Below are 25,330 nucleotides of genomic sequence, written 5' to 3' on the forward strand. Positions count from 1 at the left end.
CAGAGTGACATTTTTAACACATGACAGAGAAACAGCGACAGTAGAGCTTTTCTTGTTTGGGAAAATTCAGCTGAAGCAGAAAAATTTGTTTCTTTTTGGTTTTATTTTGGAATATATATTCCATACTACATTGTTATTAATTCTTCATATACTTTATTAACATCTCTCTGTGTGTCTTAAGGACTTGTATTTGTTATTATTATTATTTTTTATCTTATTTGTGCCTGTGCAGTTTGGAAAGCTTTGTACTCACAGTGTTTGCTACCAGTAAATTAGCAAATATCCTAATGTGCTCTTTCTAGTGACCTGAGTGAGAGTGAAAGTGGTGCTTCAGAATCTGAAATCCCAAACTGAGACCTGCAGACAAACTGTCACATCTCCCAATAACAGAATTTCCTATACAATCTTTCAGTGCAAGTTTTCTGTTATGCTGCATATTCAAAGTTAGCTGTCCTGCAAAACTGCAGTTGCTGCAAGCTGATAGAAGTTGGTTATTTTAGAGAACATAAAATGCCACATTAATATAACAGGTGTAACACAATAAGTGAATTTAGTTTACTGAGATTTCCAAAGGCTGGGTTTAAGATTAAAGAGGATCTATTTTAATATTTCAGGCCAAAACAATACCAGGATTGCTCCAATAATGTATCACATATAGTCATGCCCTTAATATAATATATAGATATCTATTTTTGATTTTCCTGCTTTACCCTTTTTCATTTATTTCAAATTCTTTAGGTGGCTTAATGATATAACTGCTATTAACCGAGATGCTGGTTCTGTGGTGATTGTTGCTGTTGATGCTGCGTTTGAGCCACAAGAGGATGCAATTTGGTCACAAATAAACTGACTTCTGCTAGTAGTTGAATTACTGCTCATGTTTGCAAACTGGGTGCCCTACAAATAAGCCTTCATTTCAGTTTAGAGCAAATAATATGAATAAAAAAAGAAAGCCAAGAATTTTGCTTCTATTGTGTGTAAACAATATTTTGGACTGTCAGCAGTCTTACTGAACGTCAAGTCCTCCCAAAGAGAAACTCAGCTGAATACCTCGTTAATAAATGTGTAATGCTGTTGATAATGACTCTATTTTTTTTTTTTTTGTATTTTTCCTCTCCTGTGGTATCATTAAACGCTACCGCGCTGGTGTGCTTGTAGGATGCAGAGACTGATCATCAGCAGTGATATTTACGGCGTTTGCTTTGAAATGGTCACTCGGGCTCGTAACAGCATGAAGCAAGTGGGTGAGGCATATTAAATAAGATGCATTTTGCCTGCTAAAATCTTAAACGTTACGTGCAGCTCACTATGTAGGCAGTCATCACGCTGTGCATTATGGTTTTCTTGTAAGTCTGACAGTCTTGGGCCAATACAGTTGTCTATACTTGATGAAATTTGAATATAGTCGACATACATTGTAAAAATGTTCGTTATCGCTCCACCAGAGCTGTAACTCATCCCCAGACAAAAGAGAACATAAATATGTGTGGGGACCTCTTTTGTTCGACATTTAGTCACCTCTGTGGCCCCTGGAAAACCATTAAACGAAGAGGACTTCTCCCAGGAGCCCGGCATTCCTCAGATTCCTCCGGTCTGATGTCAGAGCAGAGGGGACGGCGCTCCAGAGGCGTCGGGCCCTCTGCTGCGTTCAGGTCCTTTCCAAGGCTGCGACCTCTCAGCTCTTTTGGGACTCTGTTGCGAATAAGCAGAGAAAATAGTGCAGCAGAAAAAAGTTGCACATTCAGTCTCACAAACTATTTGTCTCCTGCTTTTTATAGTCTGCCTGTATGTGCAAACTTTATTTTTCCTGTCACAACGCAAAATCCTCTACTCAATATAAGCTACTTCTGTTTGCACGTCACATATTTGCACTACTACGTCAAAGACTTTATATGTTAAGTGCCTCATGTCGCTGACAATTTTTGTAATTATTATTTTTACATTTATTTAAACTTATTTCTTAATTTTAGTACGTTCTATACTCTTTTGCACTTCTATTATACTGTACAAATTCAGATTTAGATGTATGTTCAGTTCAGTTCTCTGTATATCCTCTACATATGTGGTATTGACAATAAAGAAACTTTTTTAAAACCAACTGTATAACAGTTAAAGCTCTCATATATTATATTAAGCGGCATAATTCTACATGCTCAAGGAAAGAAGAAGCGGGCCTGCCTAATTTCTACCTTACTGTTTCTAAGTACAACACTTGAGCATACGTACTAATAGACGCACTTAACATAGCTGATTAATTTTAGCGACGCAGTTTTTCTTCCGGAGTATTTTGTGATCACGAACCTTTTTGGTTGTTCAATGTAAACCTAATTTTCCGATACAGTCTGGAGCGTTTGAACACAGCACAAGCTCCTCTCCCCGCCTGTCTTGAACGCCTCCATTGGACTAGAGGGACCACTACTATAAACACACGAAGAGTCCCACAGAGAGAAGACCACGTCGTTGTAACCAAGTTGAACAACTTCTGTGACTTTTTTTGTCGCTGTTTGTGTTTCCTAAAAAACAAACAAACTCTGAGGTGAAGCAGTTTCAGGACGTGGTATGCGGCTGCCTCTAGGACTTTTTCTTTTTTCTTTTTGGAAAGGTTGCGCTCATTTGATGTGAGAAGACGCAGTCGAGATTTTTCTTGTCCACGCCGGATTTTTTTTTTTAAAGTTATTTAAATGAGTACATGAGGATTATCTGTTTGCTGTGAGCTCCGACCCCGTCAAACAAAGAAGAGTTTCTCCAGCTGGGCGCAGAATTCGGCATGTAGCGCAGGATAACGGGTGAGTTTTTTTGCAGATAAAAAAAAAAATCCACCTCAGTTAAATAGAGTTTAGTTCTGCTCTATATGGTTTCCAGCAGATCTGGAAGTAGATTTAAAAACTCCTGTAAAGTCTGCAGAAGGAGTGCTGAGATGTAGGCCAAATGACTTGGCCACGTAGGGCACAGAGGAGATCCCAAAAAATTTAATGTCAACCCCGCCACCCACCCACCCTTCTCCTGCACATAAACATAGATCACCTCACATACAGAGTCCCAAATCTGCTTCGCCATCTAATAAGTCTGCGTGATTCCAGAGAAAACTGGAAAGTTAGAGAACCTGCGCGCAACTGGAAAACAGTGCGGAGCGGTTCACCGCTGAAAGATTCCCCGGAGTTAATGAGGTAATCATGAAATGACTTGACTGAACTGGGCTTTGGAGACCTAATGGAGCCCTCTGTAAGATTCAGTTTGGGTTTGGGGGAGTGGGCTCACGCCATGTGGACTGCACAACACCTGGAACTTTGTCTCCTCCTCATTTGTGCATGCATGGTGTGTTTGTGTATGAGCAGCCTTCGTCTACAACCTGGTGATGGACTGATGTCCTCACACCCTGGCTGCAAATTGTGTGTACATGTTTGCGTAAAAAATGTGTTCGAACATGCACCTTGGACAACCACCATTACTGTAAAAGGGGAGTAAAGGCAACACAACATAGCTGCTGGAGGCGTAGGGTGTATACACACACACACACACACACACACATCTGGCTGTCTTTATAAGCTCAAAGGCATGCTGCGTAAATTACATGGTGCCCGAGCGAGTGGCTTGGGTGTACACAGCACTTTTAAAACACTGGTGGAGAATTTTAAAGGACTAACAGGCAGAGTAGCAGCCTCATCCATGCTTATCTTCACCTTCTGGTGAGGCCTGTTTTGGAGTGGAGAGTCACAAATCTAATTTGTCTTTCAGTGCCATTTTTGTCACTCTCTAGCCTGCTTTTATTCAAGGAAACTTGCTGAAATGTTAATTCCCAAAGGCGTGCTTTGTTGAAGGTCAGCGTGGTAGGATCATAATAGGTGTTTACTGCTTAATGTGAGCCTGGATGTAAAAGGAAAAGTGGCTATTGTTTGTGTAGCCAGTGGTCATTTGAGTCTAGAGGCCATTTGATTACTGTGTGGTGCAAACATACCTGCAATTTTGGTCAAGTGCTCATGCTGTAGCACAGGAAGAGAGAGGGAGAAAAAAAATAGGCAGCAGCAGAAGTTATTGTAGTTATTGTTATAGCAGTCTAACCAAAGTGGAAGAAATGCACAGAATTCTTTCAAAGTCAGCTTGTGGTTCCCTTGTTATTTTACACCACAGCACCACTGCAGTAGAAAATGGAAAGGGTAAAGAAGGCCATGACCTCTTTTTTTGTTATTAAGTTATTACATGTCCAAGGCGCTGACTTAAATACAGATGAAACTAATCTGCAATGAAAATAGGTGCTAATCTGCTGATTACTTCTTTGGCTAGTCATTGTAGAGTCTCACACTGTGCGACCAAAAGTCTCACAGCTAAAACTAATGACACTGTATTATATTTCATGTGCATCAGTTGAGAAATTGATTAATCATCCAAGTAACAGTGTGTAAATGATAGTCCCTCTTTTTTTTGTTTACTCTATATCACATTAAATGTCAATCCTCTATCTTTAAATATACTTTTTACATTGGCAGAATTGCTGTTTAGTGGTTGTTTTATGCATTAACTTCAGTAGTGCACACAGACTGTATTTAAAAGATGGATGTAACCACTGCTATGTCACCCTTTGGCCTCTGAAGTCCTGTTATGAAACCTGAGTGTTGGTATTTTAGCTGCCACCATGTTTTTTTTTTCTTTTGGTGTAAGAAGTGAACATATTTGGATAATAAGGTGGAGCATTAAGTTAGCAAGTTTAGTTAGCAGGATAGCATGTATGTGTGTGTAGCACAGTTACCTGCTAATTAGTGTAAACAAGCAAAGTACTGCCGTTTTACTCATTAAACTGGAGCTCAGACTTCATAGAAGGCCTGTTAGTTGCCAGATACCAAATAATAATGCTCTAAAAGGCACAAACACCACAAAGATGGTTGCATGACTCAAATTAGCAGAGGACAGTAGGTTACAATGTTTTATTGGTGATTGCAGCTTGCAGGCACTTAATTAGTGCAAAGCAAATAATAGCACTAATAAACTGCATTATAGCAGTGACACAGCATAAGTCAAATGTAAGCACAAAAGTAGCCAAGTTAGTGTTTTCCCTGTAAAAGTACATAACTGCTTAACACTTTAGTTTAACAATAACTTAAGTAACTTAACCTCGTAACTCTTTAGGAGCCTGCGCAATACTGTCACATAGTAAACTGAAAAATATTTTCTTCCTGTCATATGGCGCGCAGCTAGCGAGGCTCCCTTGAATCATTCGTTTACATTTGGGTCACACGTCACCAGCTGCTAGCATCTCGTCCTTTGTAGCCTGCTTGTACTTGACGGTATGGTTTTGCCTCAAATGGTGAAACAGGTTTGCTGGTGTTTCCACCTTCAGCAGGAGCAGTTTTCTTGCATGTTTTGCAAAGTACTTTGCTTCGTTGGAAGTTGTTGAATTAGCTCCCTCTTAGATACTAAATTGTCACCGGAGGCTGACACGCTGCACTGGCTCTCAGACATACCTGGTCTTGTGCTGTTGCTGTATGTGCTAGGTCACATAAAGGCATGGTGTTGCTATATCTTTAATATAGAGATCTGATATTACACTTTTATAACACATAAAAACGTATATAAGCATTAAGACGGACGGTATGGTATGCCACACCTGTCAATCAAAACTACCATACCCCTAACTTGGAGCCCCAAAAAAGTTTAAATGCATGAGCTATAAAAAAAAAACTCTCCCCTGTGAAGTCGTCACGAAGGAGGAAATGTGCTATAGAGCCCAAAACCGTTTTTTTCTACCAGGCCGTAAACTTGTTTATTTCTGCTGTAAAGTTGGACATTATAACATGTGAGTCTGTGGGGATTCACTGGCTTTTAAAGCCTGCCTCAAGTGGCCACTTGAGGAACTGCAGTTTTTGGCACTTCCATGTGGCCTCTTTTTTTTTTTTTTTAAGCCCTGGAGGTTGCTGTGTGTTTGTACCACCAAGCTAGCTCTAAAGAAGTATTAAAGATTAACCTATCAGCTATTCTGGGTTGGGATCAGTAACTATACTAAACTTCTACAAAGGAGCAGAGACACTCATGAATGAATATTCCTAAAACATAAATCACTTATTTAGCAAGAAAGCAGCTATTGATAAAATGCCTATAAGAAGTTAACAAACGTGAGGCCAATGTAAAGTAATAATATAAAATCTGACTGTAGGAGTATCTGTTGTGAGTGGTGAGTGTATTCAGTCATGCAAAGATGCTTTTGTCAGATTTGTGCTCTGTGTGAGTGCTCTGTTCTCTCTGGGCCCAGCAGACAACAACAGAGCAGAGAGCGTGCTGCGACCTGTCCAACTCTCCCACACTCCACCAGGTGTTTCTTACTAGATGTCAGTCACTGCTGGCTCTGCCGCCCACACTTAACAGGTCAGACCCCCGCTTAAAAACATGTGATTCTTCCTGTGATGTGGCCCGCTTACAGCACTGAATGTTCACAGAGTGCCAACATTTTAGGGTGGTTTATGAGGAAGTTTGAGCATCAAGGGGAGAAATTTTCCATGTGATCTCAAGTTTAAAATGTGACTTTGAGGCCATTATGGGTCTTAGATACAGCCGGATGTCAACACAAGCTAAACCAAAGTGTTGCTGCTTTCATAGGCCTGTAAACTCAGTGCTACTGACGTCCCTGTTTGCCCCTGGGGGCTCAGTCATGAGAAAATACTAAGTGGTTTTTGGGTGATTGAGCTTGTGTGTGTGTGTGTGTGTGTGTGTGTATGTGTGGAGTCGTATTTATGTGTATGGTTGTGTGAGTGTGATGTGGTTCCCAGGAGGAGTTGTGAGGAGGGGGTCATGGAAAATGTGAAGAGCATCGTGGTTTGGCTGCTGCAGACTCTGCGGCTGACGATTGATGGTCCTGTGTTTTTGTTGTTGAGGCTGGGAGCCGCCTGCTATCAGTTGCACTGCCCATGTTTGCTCACTCCTTCCTTTCTCGCCATCCTCACCAACTGTACCAACACGATAAGAGCCCGATAATCGCCACTGTTGCTGCTCTTCTGTCCTTTCTGCTCCATTTTCCATATCCTTGCTTATCTAAATCCTCTCATTCAGGTGCTGGGAATCACTTTGTGCATTTGGAAGGCACATGTATACACACAATGCAACTCTCTCTGCCTCTGGGCCTCTCAGTCATATCTCCAAGTCTGTCTGCATGACATCAATTCTCTGGTTTCCCTGCTGCAGGATGAGTCGGCAGAGGAGTGTCATTGCTGGTTTGGAAAACCAGCATGTGGACAGTGTAAAGGATCCTGCTTTAATCCTCCTCCTTTTCATGCTTTAGTGACAGTGTTTAGATTTCTGTGCCAGCCTGAAACACTGGCCATTCCCTATCTGTGACTGTCAACTTCAGTGCAGCACTACTGCTTCTGTAATTTCTATAGTTTTCCTACACTTCTCCTCTGTTTCTATGGTATGTCTGGTTGACAAAATCTAAATATGCGCATTATGGCATCACATTTGGATTGTAGTTCAGGTAAATGATGATATTTTGACAACTTTATGTAGTGCAAGTGGAGTTTTTAGTCTGTTTTAGTCTGCTAAGAAAAAGCAGGCAATGTGACAGTTGTTAGAGCACACTGGCATGTCTCCTTCTCTTGTTTAGGGTAATGAGTTGCAGCTGAAGAAAATGGCATGTTAGATTAAGTAATTTAATCTGCTGATTAAAAAGATACACCAGACAAAATTTGCTGGTTCAAAAAAATTTTTTTTTAAATAGACATGTTTTTGCTTGGGATCAAAGAATTTGCAAAACACACACCAGAGTGTGTACAAATCCTTCAATCTAGAGTTTGAGGCCTCAGTTTTAAGGTTTGCAGGGTTTCCAGTGCAGGAATCTTGTCAGAACTGCTGATAGCTGATAGCAGCAGTTATGTAAACAGTGTAATTGGGGAGAGTCTGCCCTCACTTACTGTAACAATTATCTTCATCCATTTAAGTCCAGATTGAAGCGAGATAAAACTGCAGATGGGACTCTGCGCGCGTGTGATTGTGTAAAGCCACGGATGCGGCTGCTTCACTGTCTGCATGGCACCGCCGTGTGAACACTTTGCCCTGTGCGTTTGTCGCTGTTCCTGTGTTCTCAAGTGAGAGAGAATGTGCCGTGCGTGCGTGTTTTTAGCCGGTGTGTTTGTCACCGAGATGGAGCTGGAGGAGTTTAAAAAAAAAAAAAAAAAAAAAAAACGAAGCAGGGTTGGAAGTGATAAAGCAGATGCGCTTGTTAGAAATACTGTCTGGTGGCCTGCCTCCACCATCTGCTTGCAGCTGCTAGTGTTTGTGTGAGATTGACAGTATGTTTGTGTCTGTGCAGGGTGAGTGAGTAGAGCCTGTGTGCGGGAAAGAAAAAGTGGAAGCACATATGTGCTGGGGGGTGTGTTCATTTTTTTTTTTTTTTTTTTTTAGGCATGAAAGTGAGTGCACACACACACACACATCCTCTGGGTCAGCCAAAAACACACATGGCCCAAGTGTCAAATAACAAAAAGGGATTTGGTCCAGTGTGGCAGTGTCACTTAGACATGTCTGGAGAATAATCTCTGTAGTTTGTTCAAATATCAAAAGATGACAAAGTTTGTGTTTCATTTCTGTAAAGCAAAGGTCAATCAGACCAATACTGCACGCGTCTCTCTCCACATTAAAAGACTGAGTAAAGTGCCTTTTCAGAATGGGACAATTGCACGCTTGTCTTAATATCACCACTGCAATGATGAAACAGATAATGGGACAGGCTTTGGATTTATTATCACTGTGGTGGTGTTTGGTGCCACGTGTGGCAGATATGCATCTGGAAAGTCATGTAGGTTAGAGGCACAGAGTAAACCAGGTCATTACCTGTTGCTACAGTGTCTAGACATGCATGTTAAATGCCTCACATACAGGCATTTAGTTGTTGGGAAAGCAGCATTAACACAAAAACACAAAACTGTAAGGATGCAGCGGAGAATTTCTAAACATCGGAAAACTCATCTTGAGAACTTTCTGATTCATACAGGGTGGTTGCAAAACAGGCAAGCATTATTTTCTGCAGATCCATCCATCCATTCTCTTATCCTGTTCAGGGTTGCGGGGGGTGGGGGGGTGGGGGGCTTTCCCAGCTGTCATAGGGCGAAAGGCAGGGTACACCCTGAACAGGTTGCCAGCCTGTTGCAGGACTAACACAGAGAGACAGACAACCTTTCACACTCACATTCATACCTATGGGCAATTTAGAGTGGCCAATTAACCTGACCCCAGTAAGTGCATGTCTTTGGACTGTGGGAGGAAACCCACACAGGCACGGGGAGAGCATGCAAGCTCCACACAGAGAAAGGGAGAGGCCTGGGCCAAGGTGGAATCGAACCCAGATCTTCTAGATGTTATTCTAACTGTGAGGCAGCAGTGCTAACCGCTGCCCATTTTCTGCAAATTTTAGATATTATTAAATTGGTTTATGTAGGTGTTAGTGATGTCACAGCACCATGGGCTACTTTGGTGCATTTTGCTTCCACACACTAAGCGAGCAGCAGCAGTGAACAGGGATGTGTGTGTGATGGGAGGTCACGCCCATAACAAAACACAATAAAGTGCATCATATATAGTTTAATTATTACATACATGATGTAAATACAATTATTATTTTATATTATGCACTTTCATTCATATTATTATTAAATTGTGATTCGTATAATATAATACAACTCACCATACTGCAGTCTCAGTGGAAGCCCTGAGCTTGTTTCCCTGCAACTAGACAGTCCCATGTGGGGGTGATCGGCGACAGTGAAACCCGAAGCAGATTCCTTATCCGGTCTAGTCCGTAATCTTGTTTCAGGTGCTGTCAGTGCAAAGTCGGTTCACTTGGCTTGTTCACAAATGGGTTGCAGATCCACTCCTTCCTAGTTTGAGGGTCTTTTGTGGTTGGGAAGTAACGCCCAAACTCTTTTGAAAGCTGAGACAGGTGATTGTCCACCAGCCGGGAGAATGAGGGCCCAGGTTCAGTTGCTTCCAAAACCCCTGCTAATGTTTGAAACATGTCATGCAAACTACTATGTCACTGTGCCACCAACCTAAAAAAAAATATATATATTTTTATTCTTTCTGTGCGGCCGGGTACCAAATGATCCACAGCCTGGTGCTGGTCCCCAGCCCAGTGGTTGGGGACCCCTGCTATAGGTAAGTTGCAGTCAGTATCTATACAGTGGTGTTATAGGGGTGTTAATGGCTACAAATCAGCTATTCCCTGAATGCCTCACAAACTGCTCATCAAATCCATTTCAAACCCAGTGATACAGAAATCAAGCATGAAGCAGATCGGAGAAATGCTGATTGAGAAAAGCACACTGACACACACAGTAGGATAATGCTTAGTCCAGGGTCAGCTCTCAGGAGCTGCTGATACTCAGACAGACTTTGACTGAATGTTTCCAGGAGTGTGTGTGTGTGTGTGTGTGTGTGTGTGTGTGTGTGTGTGTGTGTGTGTGTGTGTGTGTGTGTGTGTGTGTGTGGACTTAGAGCTGTGTTTCCTCAAAACATTTCACTTTTGGAACTCAACTGTAAGCCAGTGGGCCACAAGAGGATCAAAGTCCTAAGAAGATTTTATAAATATCAGACAAAATCTGGCAGTATTTTCAAATTTTTTTGATTTAACTGTGCTTGGAGTAACAGTTCGCTGGGTTACCAGATAGAGCAATACAGCAACTTCACATATAAAAACAATTTAGGTCAAGTAGGTCTTTGTTGTGACTGCTAACTGTCTGATAGGACCGGCACTCAAACTATTTGTCAGTTTAGTCTCTCAACCCTGGAAGTGTTTGTTTGTTTTAGCCTTCTATGAAATATGAAAATCATTAACATAAGCAGCCCAAGTTTCCTTTATAGTGTTTTTAATTTAAAAATTAATTGATAATGAAAACAATTGGCAGCCCTATGTATCTTTATTTATCAAAACTACATACTTTAATTGTCAAAACATGAATCCTGAGCACAGGATTCCTGATTTGCTCTCCCAACTATTTGGTTTAGGTTATAGGCCAAATAGTAAGACGATGGTGCTGGAGGAAGTGTATTTACGAGCTGTGAAGCACCCATTTGTTTTGCCTACAGTGCTCGTGTATAACAGGAGGGTGGTTGGGAGTGGTGGGGGGGTAGCGTTGGTATTTCAGACAGAGACAAGCAACAGAGATGAGATTGATTGAGTTACGCACGCTACACTTGCTTCCTCGGCTCTCGGCGGCCTGCATCTAATGGTCTTAGCAGTAGGTGACAAAGTGCTGTTTTGTTCCCACTATTGTGTGGATGTGAATGGAGCAACGTGACAGAGGGGCTGGCATGAACCAGAGTAGAGAGGGGGCACGCACATTAGCAGCTCTGCTTCTGAGCATCAGTTGTCTTTGTGACATATCAAAATGATGTGTTTTTCTTTCTTTTTTTTCCAGGGTAGCAGCTGCAATCAACACTTGTTTCTTTTACTGTGAATGCTTCCTGGCTGACAGAGCTGTTTGTCACAGCATGTTTTGGTTGGGTTCATTTTTAGGTGGCCCCAGACCCCAGCCCTGACCGGGTAGAGACGTGACTGGCAGAAAAACATTGCAGGCCAGCTGAGGTTTCTGCAGAACATAAACGAGTTGAATTAGAGGCAATTTAAGTGAAGGAACATCTACTGGTTTTCTGTAGAAACTCCCCAGCAGGGGAAATCCATGTCAACATTTTTGAATAAACTCATTTTATATCCATCTTTTGTCAGCCTCTATCCCGTAGCACCAACTGGCTGGTTTCCAAATCCCACCCACCTTAGTAGCTGTTTTTGCACCTGTCAAGCTTTCTGTTCCAACATGATACATTACCTAGTTGACAATGATAACAGGGAAAAAAGATCCCAGTGGAAATTCTTTGTAACTGGTCTCAGTCCAAAGCAGAGCAGGACAGGAGTCGTGGGACACACACACACACACACTAAACTCTGATTGTAAAATCCTGAACCAGTTTTAAACACTGTAAACAGAGAAACTCCACAAACAAATTTAGTTAACTCACTTAATTAAAGCTGGTTAGTTAATGCAACAGTCCACTTCTTTTTTCTGTTTTTGGGCATAATCATATGTGTGTGTTTTTAAATGCTGAACATCATTCTCACCATAGACCAGTGTGCAAACAACAAATCCAAAGTTTGACATGCCTTGCCTAGGTAGGTGCTAAGCTGTAATTAGACATTACTCATAGGGGAAGGGGTTTAGCAAACTGCTTGTTACATATCTGAGAAAAGGTGAGCCCGTTCTCATTATCCTCCAGGATGACTGTCATCTCCTTGTGTCGTAAAGGCATGTCAGATAACGTGAAGTAGTATTAATGTGTTCAGTGTAATCAATCAGTCATTGCTGTTTAAAGCTGAAGCGCAGCACTTTACACAACGAAACAGTCATTTCATTGAAGCCTTTGTCAAACAAGTTCACACAATGCTGAGGAACCTATCAGTGGCGGGCATATCTCCTTGCTTTTCCGTACACACCATTGCCGGAGTGGAAAAGAGGGAATATTGGGGAATAATTGAAGCTACAAAGATTTAGTAATCTACACATCCATCCATCCATCCATCCATCCAGTCCAGGGTTGCGAAGGCAGCAGTCTAAGCAGAGGCACCTTGGCCAGCTTTGCTTTTATGCTCAGCTCTCTTCACCACAACAGACTGGTACGGCATCCACATTAGTGCTGACCCTGCATCTGTCTGTCAACCTCTTTCTTCTTTCTTGCCTCACTCAGAAGCAAGACCACAAGATACCTAAACTCCTTCATAGGCCAGAGTAGGTCTGCCACCCCTTTCTGAGTGAGAATCCTGACCCCAGACTTGGAGGTGCTGATTCCCATGTGCATCATGCTCAACTACAAACAATACAGGCTGGAGGTCATTGCCAGCTGAACCCTATCATCTGCAAAAAGCAGAGATGAGATCCTGAGACCACAGAACACAACACTCTCCACCTCTTGGCTGCGCCTAGAAATATTTTCCATAAAATTTATGAACAAAATCATAATCCCACTTGTGATAATGCTGCCCAGTATCCATGAATACATATTGGATAGGAGTATCACAATTCTTAAGCCAAGGCTGAAATGACAAAACTAATTTTTATTATATTTCATTGCATTTCAATCTTCCTGTACTGTAACACCCACGTGGAGCTGTTACTATTCCACATAGGTCTTTCAGGTAACAAGTAAACGAGAATTACATCCAAACTAGAAGGCACTCAGTAGAGTGCATACCTCGCCAATGCTGTCATACTCAATCATAAATAATTTTCAGCATTCTGGATTATTAGATCCAGAGTCCTCCTTCGATCATGAACAAACTGCTATTTGATCATAGTGCACCCTAATTTTTATTAGAGGCTTCTGACCTATCCTCATAAGATTAGATGCAAATATGTGAATATTGTCCCTATCTCACAACACTTTGATGCACAAGCACAAAAATGCTTGATTAAAGCTTTATCTGACTCCAGGCTGACAGAGAAAACATCGACGGCTGTTTGTTGTAGCGTTCAGTTTAAAGTATTCAAGTCTGAAAGGTCAAATTTTCTTCTAGCTTGCTGTTTTCAGCTCAGTCCTGCATGATTGTTTTCAACGTGATTGATGTAAATACGTGTGTAAAAATGTCATCCCACAACGCGTCTTTCAAAAGATCTGAAAACCCCCATATTCTCAGAGTGGTAATGTGGTTTGTGGTTTAAGCACACACACACACGGGAAAAAAAGCTACTTGTTTCCATTTTTTTTTTTTTTTTTTTTTTGCCCCGTGCCCTATCAGTTGTGGGGAAATGAAAAAAAAAAAAAAAAACATAACAAAAGATGGAAATGGTTTTATATATTTAGAAAAAGCTCACCACGCTCAAAAAGAAAAACAACCCTCTTTCCCTGGTTTTCCCTCTCGTTTCGTGTGTGCCACAAAATTACAATGTGCAAATTCATAAATGTATATGGTGTTTTTGCACGCTGGAAATAAACATGACGGTCGGGAGAAAATGTCGCTGTATTGCAGTAGCAGAACTGAAGCAGCGTATTTTTTTTTTTTTTTTTTTTTATCAAGGAGTGGGTTAGAGCCCAAACTATTGTCTGTCTTTCTGTCTGGCTTTACTCTACCACACACTCCTAACCAAGCCACTGATTACTAGTTTAGAGTTGCACCAACTGCTGTCTGGTCCTTTGGCTAACCTCTGAAGAACCTGGTGGGTGTGTGTGAGCTTGTGTATGTGTTTGTGGTGTGCCCTGTTCATGCTTGTCTATGTTTGTACACTACACAGTGAAAGTATGTGTCTTTATTTGTGACTTTGTGTGTTTATCTGTGTACTTGTTGACAGTGATCTTGCAAGCCTGGGCGCTCGGGAACAATTCTTGAGTCATTTTGGGAAGGTCTTACTGTCAGCCCGTGATGTCACTTCCACTAAGCCGGAGCCAGTGGGGAGGGTCGGAGGGTCTGTGGTTCAGGGTCATGTGATGGCTGGGGTCAGCGTGGCCATATATTCCAAAGCAAAGCTGATTTACTCACCCGGTGTACCCCAGTTATTCACTCGCTGTGGCTTTCTCGCTCTGTGTGTAAGTGTTAGCGTAAATGGACAATTAAAAAAAAACAAAACAAGAAACACATGAATAAGATGATGCCATATCACTGTGCACTGTCTCAGAAGGACTCAGGAGTAAGGAATGTGTTACGGCTCCTAAAGGGGCAAGGCTGTTATAAAAGACGAGCGTGAAGCAAGTGTAATTAAAATTGTAGCAAACAACCCGACTCTGTAGCTTCTTGCCCTCTTTCATTCAAGCCTTCCTCCCCTGTGTCTTTTTCTCCTGCTCTCTCACACACACACACACACACACACACACACACACACACACACACACACACACACACACACACACACACATAAACACACACACAAGTGTGTTTTGCTATCTTTGTGGGGAATTTCCATTGACTTCCATTCATTTCTACAGCCTAAACCTTACCTTTACCCTTTTCCTAACCCTAACCATCACATACCTAACCCTAACCCTAACCTAAACTCAATTCATACCTTAGCCCTAACTCTGACCCCTGACCCAAAAACAGGGTTCCCCTTGTGGGGACAAGGCTCCAGTCCCCACAAGGAGCAATTGGTCCCCACAACGTAGTATATGTCAGGAAAATCGGCCCCACAAGGTATTATAAACATACGCACACACACACACACACACACACACACACACACACACACACACACACACACACACACACACACACACACACACACACACACACTTTCCTTCCTTGTGGTGCATACTTGTATCAGGTGTGCTCTGTTTTTCCAGTCAGGGGAGAGAGGAATCTGGGCCAGGGTCCAAGCTGACTATCAGCAGCACATTGCCAGAGCCCAGGACAAGAAGCAACACATCCACTCCATCTTTACTCCGCCTCCTTCTCCCTCGGTCCTCTCTGCTTTCTCCTCTCTAATCACTGGAACATTGCCTTGTCATACTTTTCTCTTTTCCCTTACATTCATGCCTGTGTTTTGATTTGTTTTTGCATAATTTTCCTCGCTGTCTCTTTTTGTTCTCAAGTTCTTGTACCTTTGTTTGTCAGTGTTTTGAGGAGAACTTGTTTTTCCCTGCTTTGAAGGTGTGGAGCCTTTTTTTTTTTTTTTTTTGCTTTTGTGAATTAGTTCCTGTCTAACGAGGCTATAAAGTAGCCACCACCCATAAAATGACACTACTTTTAGCTATTTGAATTTAATCCCATTGATATTAGCAGGATTATTTGAAATTCCTTAGTGATTGGTGGCTAACAGCTCAGTTTAAAGCTTATATTTTGAAGTATGAGTTTGTAGTGGTTTGTAGTATATACATGCTGCGGGAGTGAATATATTATATACTTGCCTGTATCTCTGTCCTGCATTTCTTAAAAGAACTTTCCTCATTATAAACATGAAAGGTATGAACTGATGAATACCCCAGTTGTGTTCAAAGTGTTTCTCAAACACAGAGCTCAACCTTGCAAACTTCCCCTCGTGTGTCTCCTTGTTTACCTCATGAGTTCACATTTGTGTTTCTTATTAACATCAAAAATCCTTTTTCTTGTTTGGTTCTTTGTCAGTAGCTGGCAAAAAAAGCGCTTCTGTGGCAACATATGTGCCACCACTGCAGGCGTGTGATCTTACACACACCGCTGCACTGTACTCCACAATGTCTGGCACTGTGCTGCTGTCGAGCAGAGAGAGCGGAGATAAAAAGGAAAGGAAGGGCCTCCCACACAGGCAGATATGAGACTTTAGAAGCTCCATTAGTTCCTCAAAGCCAGCTGCCGGGTTTCAGATGGATGTCTGTGCTCGGGTGTTTGATGTCTGTTCATCCATAGCCTTACATCTCTGCCTCTGTCTCCCGGCTTTGCCCGACGCTGGGCCTCATGGGAGTCGAGAGAGCGCAGCTGCCCGGACTATAGGATAAAGCTGTCTGACTGGTGTTGTACCATTTCTGCCCCTGCCAGTGCTGTAGCACCATCACTGCTCCTTTTTTTTTTTAAAGCACTGGTAGATCAGCCTGCTTTAGCTTCTATTTGTTTATGGAAGGTAGGAGGGATGACAATGCAGGGAAATATAGTGTGGCAGGGTTTGATTGAAAAAAATATTTACTGTTTAGAATGCTGTCTCCATTCTTGGGAAAGGAAATGTATCCATAAAAATCTTCATAGTTATTTTTTTTATGTTAGTTGTATTTTTGACTGATCCTCCTGTCCTATTTCTCTTTGCAGCACCCATTTGTTCTCCTCCTCCTCCTCCTCCTCCTCCTCCTCCTCTTCCTTACTGGACACCTTTGGGAATGGGCCAGCGCCTCGCCAGGTTGCATCTCTCCACCCGGTGGTGTGGCTGGCGTCGTGCAAGAGTGAGGAGGGCAGCAGCCAGGTCATAGAGCCCGCCCAACGCTCTCCCTGCTTGCTTGCTCTCAAGTGACTTTTGACCTTTGACTCAGCCGTGACCCCTCCTCGAACTCCTACCAGCCATGCCTTTCCGGCTGAAGCTAAGGCGCACACGGCGCTACAATGTCCTGAGCAAGAACTACTTTGTGACGCGTATCCGCCTCCTGGACACCAATGTGATTGAATGCACGCTGTCAGTAGAGAGCACGGGACAGGAATGTCTGGAGGCGGTGGCCCAAAGGCTAGAGCTACGGGAGGTCAGTGTTGTGACACTGCTGCAAGTTAGTTTTAGATAGTATGGAAGGTAATAGTTTTCTGAAATATCTGTCTTGAGCTTGCAAATCTTATGAATTGTTATAAGCTGTTGTCAGCTTCAGGATGTAATTAATAGTGAGCTAGAGTGCTAGACATTTGTTTTTACACTGAGTTTGCTTGTGTGACTGCCACGCGTCTCTCCCCACACCCTGTGCATGTCTCCCTGCCCTCTGCTGTGTCTCTCCTTCACTGTCTTTGTTTGTCTCTAATGAAGTGTGCCTACGTCTGTCCTTCTTTCACAGCAGAAGAAAGTCATACAGCTCGTCCTCTTGTCTCATCCACCCCTCGGGTCCGTCTCATCTTCTTCTTCTATTTCCCATTATTCTCAGTGCTTTCTGTCTACCAGCAGGTGGACTTCTTCTGTTTTCTCATTTCTCTCCTTTCCTGTTCTTAGAACTTCGAACACAAACGAGATGAATTGTGCTTAATTGTGGTTTGGTTTGTTCAAAGATCACATGAAGATTGTATGCATGTGTGTGTTTGTCTGAAGGCTCATTGAATTTGACGAACATGTGCTCTCAAGTGTGTGTCTGCACCTGCTGGAGCTGCTGTCAGTGCAAAAGAGAGAGGGGCGACGTAGTGTATACTCACACAGAGTTGTGGCATTTGTTAGGTGTCAGTGGTGTTATAAATGGGGCGGTGCAGCACCTCAGCTGTAGCTGCTGTCTGCCCTTTGAATGCATGCTGTCTCAGGACTATGTGTGTGTCTGAGTGTATCTGTTGTTTTCCTCTTTAATCTTATATGTGAGGTCTGAAGTGTGTGTCTGTATGCGTGTGTGCTAGTGTACAGATTTATGACTTCCACTATAGAAGGGACACATCACTCAGACTACACCTGTGTGCTCATCAAGATTTTTGCCAATTTCAGTTTTCTTTCTAAGAACCACATCTTCCTTTGATACAGAATATTATTTCCATAATAAAAGAAATGATTAAACATTACAATTTCCTTCAAACTGCAGTAAGTTGCAGGATCTTTACTCGCTGAAACATTTTTTCCCAGTATGGTTATAACTTCACCAGATAACAAGACACTAATACTTTTCTCCTTTTAACTTGTCTCCATAATTTTCTTCTTCAGTTGGTGCATCTCTGATTTCAGCTCACCCCTACAGCCACCCACCCCTCATTATCAATTTTGACACTTTGCTTCCACTATTGCAAATTAATTTATTTAGCCCATTGTAATTCATTTGGCTTACACAGTTCATCTTTTATTGCCTCACCCCCTGTATTTAGACCCATTACTTTGGACTGTGGTTCCAAGGGAAGACCCAGACCCCGGAAAAACGTTGGGTGGAGCTCGAGAAACCCCTCAAGAAGCAGCTGGACAAGTTTGGCAATGAGCCACTTCTCTTCTTTGGAGTCATGTTCTATGTTCCCAATGTTTCCCGGCTGGAGCAAGAAGCCACCAGGTAAAGAGTCTCCAAATGCTAACTGTGAGACAGTTACATAAGACACTGAGAAAGCCACATAATCAGAATGCTATGTGCTGTACCTTTTATATGCAGAATTACAGTAGTGACTAACCACCCTTTGTAACTGTTCTAAATGTTTTTGTTGCAAACTCTCAGTGCCTCCCTGGTAACCACAGGTCACCACAGCTGGCTGCTGTAGGTTGATGGTGTGAAACTGGTCACAAAGTGCATCTGGTGCTGCACTGAAAACTTCTTTGCGATTGCTTAGGTCACTATTATGATGCTGCGGTTGCCAGTACTTTGAATAGAAGACTTTGACCTATTTCACCAAATGGAACTGAAACTGTGAAAAGTGCGACACAAACCGGATCTGGAGAATGAACATCTTCAGAATAAAGGTTATGCCTTACCGGTGCAACAGCACATTTCAAAAGGCGTACTTTTGACTTTGACTTTTTCCAATTGCACTTTATCAAATTTCACTACAACTTGGAGAGTAAACGGCAAGTCTTCCATACAGTCTATGGGTGACTGTGACTAACAACCAAAGCAATCACAGGGAGGCTTGAACCAGTAGGGGAAATACAATCATTTTTACCTAGTGACCGGAGGTTACCAGGGGGTTGCTGACCTACCTCTAAGCCTCTGTGAATGAGGCCTTAATGCTAAGGCAACCTCTCCTGGCTTTAGCTTCATAGCATCGAGCAGGGGTCATCAACTACATTTGTCCAAGGGCCAGAATTTTTCTCAGCAGACAGTGTGAGGGCCAGATGCTCTTGTGAAGTAAAATTAATATTGTATCTAAGTAATATATTATCATTTGATTTATCAATTTCCCTTTCAAATTAATACTATATTTAATGATGTGTTGTGCAAGTCTTGCACTTACATGTTCTTCTCTGTTATGTTGACAGTTGTCGTGGAAATGTCACAATTGTGTGCAGTTGTGCTCATTATAGATATAATGAGCATAGGAAACAAAATGTTAAATGAGAGCAATGAGTTTATCTATGCACAATTTACTATTCAGAAAACGTTTTTGTTGTGATTTTTAAAAAAAAAAAAAAGAATACAGAAACATGAAGAGTTCAGATGTAAAACCCTCTAAATCTGCCTGGACATTTTTCTTTTAAAAGAACCTTGTTTAAAAATCTGGATCTTATGTTAAAGTTCAGTAATTTCATTTTACAGGAATAATAATTTGTTTTGTGGCAAACCCAGTTAAATCGTCAGTCCATCCTCTGCTCAGTGTGAATGAAGGCAAAAGGCGCAAATATCAGACTGTGATAAAGAGTTCGACGTAGAATCACACAGTACAACTGCAATGGCACAATATGGCAGCACATTAACATTTAACAACAACAGAATAGTAGATACTAGGCTGCGGGGTTTGTGACAACCAAGGGACGCATACGGGGGGGCTGCAGCCAGCCCCCACCCGCATGCGGGTACATGCCCAGCCGTCGAGCCACCTACCCACCCGGTCCCCCACAAGCAAACCGTGTGAGAGACCCTCACAGCAAAGGAGACAGGAGCCCCGCACAGGCCGGGAAGTACGCTCGGTAGCCAGTAATGATCCTTCTGCAGGTTCCCCGATGGAAATCTTGTTACGACTTTTACTTCCTTTAGTTAGACAAGTTTGATCGCTGAACAGTTTTTTCTACACAACACAAGGCTAGACTCACCTTAAGCTGTGTTTACAATCTGATCACCACCAACAAAAGCCGGCTGCTCAGTGCAGCCAGAAAATGCTTGAAGTCACATGGTCTGATCTTGCATTCTGATTGGTTTAGGGACATGGAGGCATTTACAGGCAGTGGGAAGTGGCGTTTTGAGGCTTTTGATAATTCAAACTAGTCAGGGATGGGAATTTAACGGGTTATGACGTGACATGATTGATTGGCGTATAGTACGTGTGGAAAGGATTCCATAAATATCAAATCTCATTTTTGACGGAGGTGGCGTTTAGTGGCTTTTGCATCTGAACTCTTCATTTTTTTTCCTCCTCACTAGGTTAGTCTTGATGTCAGTAATATTTGAGGGGGCCGGATGGAAATCCCTGGCTTGCCAGATGTGGCCCGCGGGCCGCCAGTTGACTTTCACTGGCATAAAGGTATGAGACGGATCTTGATTGAAGTGCACTCAACTCCCAGGAAGACATGGAATATGTATCTTCCAGAAACTTCAAAGAAACGTCCCTTAACATCTGTTTGACGACTGACTTAATCTTTTCATACAGTTTGCCACAGACAGAATATCAGTAGCAACCAGTTTTTCCTTATACTGTGTGTGTGTTTGTGCGTATTTGTCTGAGTGTGTGTGTGTGTGTGTGTGCATGTTTGTCTGAATATGTGAATAATCTCTGTTAATGTTGGGTAGCTGTGAGGAGTGCACACAAGGGTCAGTGTGTAGCGGACAGTCTGCCGTCTCATATTCCTTCACACACTCTTACACACACTGACTCGCCGAACTGTGCAGGTCTGCCTCACACTGAGCTGGTGAATTTGTGGCTTCAGCTTCTTTGGAAGTGGGAAAGGTTGATTGCAGGTCACAGCTTGACGTTTTCACACTAGAGTTAGTTTTAAGGTGTGTGTGTGTGTGTGTGTTTTTGAAAATGTGTGATCCCTTTTATAGTAGTTCTGAGAGCCATGCATGCCTGTACTCACCCTGTTTTTGAAAGCGATGAAGTAATCATTTATTTGTGACTGATCTAACAGAGGAGAGTAAATTGTCTAGAGTGTGTGTGTCTGCAGGTTTATTATACAGAAGCCAGGATCTGCTCTGGTAAAGGGATGGTATTCATGGAATCCCCTGCGGGCTTTTATGGTGTGTGTTTGTGTGTGTGTACACAGGGGTTATAGGGTTGAGGGGGTTATGATGGGGGCTTAGGGCCAATTTAGAAAACAATAGTCATCTCTTTTTCTCAAACCTCCTCTCTCTCTCTCTTGAACATGGTGTCACCCTTTTACTCTTTCCTCAAAAGCAGATTTCCAAGTCTTTAGTCCCACAGTCTTACTCTCTTTCTCAGTGTTCCTGCGTCCTCCTTCACTTTTCTCTCCCTCTTTTTCTTAGTCTGTTAGTCAGGAATGTTGGCATGGCCGTCCAGCGTAGGAGGCGGACCACACATTCCTCGCAGCATAAGTGTGGGGGGTAAAGGGGATTGGGGGGGTGGTGTCTCGTTTACAAAACATATGCACACACACACACTCACACACCTCAAACACTCCCCCAAGAATCCTCTCAGAAGCCAGCTGCAGCCCTGTCAGAAGTTACAATACAACGCATTGTAAGAGCATACGCATGCCCACGAGGCAGCCTTCTCCAAAAGACCCTTTTTTCTATATATCGAGCTGAAAACAATCTCCTCAAATGTCCAAAACATTTTTTATTACCAATTACTGCTTATCAGTGTTTTCTTTTTCTTTCTTTCTTTTTTTTTTTTTTTTTTACTAAATTAAATCCTCACTTTCCTTTGAGAACTTGCTCAGTCAGTATGAGAATAATCACAGTCTCAGCTCCCTTTTTTAAAAAAAATATGCGTAATTTATTCTCTGAAGGCTGATCAGGATCAGATCCAGTGAAGCACGTCTCTGTCACTGCTTCCACACACCTGGTCTGATGAAGGGTGGGAGGGCAGGATTTACAGAAAGAATGACAAAGGCAAAGAGGAAGAACAAGTGGGGACAGAGAAAGTAAAAGCTTGGCAGCAGGACTGGTATGAGCTGTCTGCCTGCATGTGTTTATTGCTAGACTGTATACATATTTATGTGTCCACAGAGTAAAGTCTGTTTGTGTGGGAAAACCAAGTGAGACTGAGTGGATTTGCCTTTTAGGTGTTGGTGCTTTGAGTTAGTTTATTTCACAAAATCACTATTGAGAAAATGTATCTAGTTAAACTAAAGTTGAATAAAGGTTATGATTTTAAAATTCATCCTATTTCTTTCTCTTTCAGTTTTATTTAGGTCAAATATGATACATTTTCTGTGTATTTTAACAGCAATTAAATAATACAAAAACACTAAAAAGACAGCCTTTGAAGCAAGAATAATAACTAGAAACAAGAAAAGCAAATCATTGACTTTATCGCTTCTTAGAAAATAATGTGAGCTGTATCATGTGGTCAGATCTTTGAAGTTCAGTGTTTGACTGATATGTAAGCTGATACTGGATCTCGCTCTCTCCCCATCCATTGAGTCATCTCCTTCTTCCCTCTCTTCCTCCCTCCGTGCGGCTTTGAAAATTACTCCGAGCAGGGGAAGCTGGGGTCTCCGCATACACTGCTGCATATACTTCTAGATACAGCGTTCTTCACTGTACTCTACGGTCCTATTATTTAAATGTTACAGCCAGGGGCGGTTCTAGGGGCGGGGCCACAGGGGCATTGGCCCCATCTGAAATCTGATTGGCCCCCTGAAGTGCCCCTGTCCTGTCACTCATCTGTCCTTTGTCTGAGAACGAGGATCAAATTATAGGTGGATGCAATTCCATGCCGAAACACCTGTAGCGCTAATGAGCCAAATAGGAATGCTCAGGGTGAATAAAGCTTACAGAAGAAAAAGATTTGAACGATCTGGCAAGAAAGTTTTTTAACCGACAACCGATGCCAGTCTACATTTTGAGGAGTTTGTTGGTAATGATAAGTCATAAATCCCTTCTCACTCACAGTTGTCACAGCGCAAGTCTGATAAACATTAAATTAAGAGGCAAAGTTAGTTAAGAGTAAAGTTAACTGAGGCCCTACTTGTGTTTGGACATGAATGTTAGCATTTCAATAATTCATGTAATACTAATTCATGTACTTCTTTGTAATTTGCATTTGTGTGTTAACATTAACTGTAATGTCTGGCAGTGATAGAGAAGAATATGAAAAGAAAGGGTCAGTCTCAGGCGGGAATTCAGCAGTTTGCCAGCTGAAAATGAGCAGGGTGAGAGGAGGGAGAGAGCAGCAGAACACAGTAGACCAGAGGCTGGTCAAGAGCAGAGCACCTCCAGTCCCTTTTCATCAGGTCAGAAATCATTTAGGGAGAGCAACAACAGTTAATGCTGTAATGTATGAAATGTCTGATATTGTCTGTGTAGATTCTCAGTCATCCAGGTCATAGTAGTCTCTGGAGCTTGAAAACGTCTTCAAGAAACAAAAAGAAGTCCAGTCGCCTTTTTCAAGCTCCAGAGAATGTCTGATATTGTTATTTAGTGAAATGGCACATAAGTTCATGGAATTCTTACACCCCATGCTGGTAAGATTTACCATAACTTTAACTATGGCTTTAATTTTTATTGGTCTGTACATCACCACATCTACCACAAATACTTGGCCCCTCTATGAATACTGTGGCCCCTTGATGGCCCCTTACTCAGAAAAATCCTAGATCCGCCACTGGTTACAGCACTTTAATTATCTGTGCTCACCAAAAAAAACACATCTTATGCTCTTACATAGAGTGTGAGGTTAAAGCCTCCTGTTTCTTGTATGTTTTTGATATTAAAGAGAGGAAAGCTGGCTTGGAAAGAGAAAATGAGGAACCTAAACGGCGAGCCGTTGACTGGAGCAAGGCCAGCTGGCCTCAACAGCCCCTAAGGCTAATGGCACCAATAGCCTTGAAATCCTAGCTTTGTTCAGCTAGTTATCACTAATACACACACACACACACACAGCTGTGCTCTGTTGTGCCCCTTGCTGATTCAACACATTTCAAAGTGAAATTCTCCTGCCTCCCACACAAACCGTCTGGACCCATCCCGGGGGCTGAGGGGGTGGTCACCTCAACCAGAGGTGGTCGAGATGGAGGAGGGGCTGAAGCATGTGTACACACATTCATGCATACATACATGCGCATATGCTCTCAGGCCTGTTGTCCAGACCGCTTGGACATCTGGCAGCATGTCTTGAGCAGCGCTTGAACATGCGTGGGCATACAGTATAAAGAGCTCTTTGTGCCTGCGAGGCTGCCTGGACTGCCAGCAGAGCACTCTGCCTTGGTGGAAGTTGCAGGAAAAGCCCTAGTAAGGAAGGCTCTACCTCATATCCGTGTATGTATACTCACCTGCTGTTACAGCATTGTGATGTCATTCTGACATACATGCCAGTTGCGTGCTACTATAAGGGCCTCTTTGTGCGCAAGTATACAAGTCATGAACGTCATCAAATGTTTTCTGCTGCTATTGCTTTTATGTGATGTTTGTCTTATTTTAGGATCGATTCTACTCCTTAACCAGTGGTTTATTCTCCCCCTTTAAAAAACAATATCCTTAAATGTAGTGTAGTGTTACATCTCTTTGCTGAAGCCTCCAAATTTTAATCTTATTTGGTAACCTTAGAAGCCTGTGGGATCACAACCTGATTCCAAAATAATTTTGTGTTGAGGTTTGTGTAAATTATTTTGTAATTTAGCATTTATTGAGGTTTTGCAGAAATGTAAGCGCTAACCATGTGACATTAACTTGTCCAGCATTTTGGACGTGGTTGGCAAAAAATCTCCTTGTGATTGCTTTGGTTGCTAGCATATGCTGCCCTTAGTTTGCATGGAAGTGACAGACTTGTCTACAAACACTGGCCAGCTACTCTCTGAGCTGTAGTGAAACTGTGACGTTAAGTACTACTGCTGGGCTACTTGTTAGAGAGTATTTTCAGACCAACATAAAAAAAAAAACTACAGGCAACTGTGGCAATCTGCTAGCAACCAAAGCAGTCACAAGGGGG

At 42.3% G+C, this 25,330-nt stretch overlaps 1 protein-coding gene across 2 annotated transcripts in view; it reads left to right on the plus strand.

The window, feature by feature from the left end:
- The first annotated feature begins 2,414 nt into the window (after nucleotides 1-2,414).
- LOC115774062 (tyrosine-protein phosphatase non-receptor type 14) overlaps nucleotides 2,415-25,330 on the plus strand; it is a 44,605-nt gene continuing 21,689 nt past the window's right edge. Inside the window, exons 1-4 of one of the 2 annotated variants that reach the window (XM_030721107.1) lie at nucleotides 2,415-2,786; nucleotides 6,245-6,354; nucleotides 16,733-17,154; nucleotides 18,452-18,627. In XM_030721107.1, the coding sequence (XP_030576967.1) occupies nucleotides 16,981-17,154; nucleotides 18,452-18,627 (350 nt within the window). In that variant the 5' untranslated portion in view covers nucleotides 2,415-2,786; nucleotides 6,245-6,354; nucleotides 16,733-16,980. The remainder of the gene's footprint in view (nucleotides 2,787-6,244; nucleotides 6,355-16,732; nucleotides 17,155-18,451; nucleotides 18,628-25,330) is intronic. The other variant, XM_030721106.1, reaches the window with a different exon arrangement.

Source organism: Archocentrus centrarchus, chromosome 24 (genome assembly GCF_007364275.1).
Source record: "Archocentrus centrarchus isolate MPI-CPG fArcCen1 chromosome 24, fArcCen1, whole genome shotgun sequence".
Classification (NCBI taxonomy): Eukaryota; Metazoa; Chordata; class Actinopteri; order Cichliformes; family Cichlidae; genus Archocentrus; species Archocentrus centrarchus.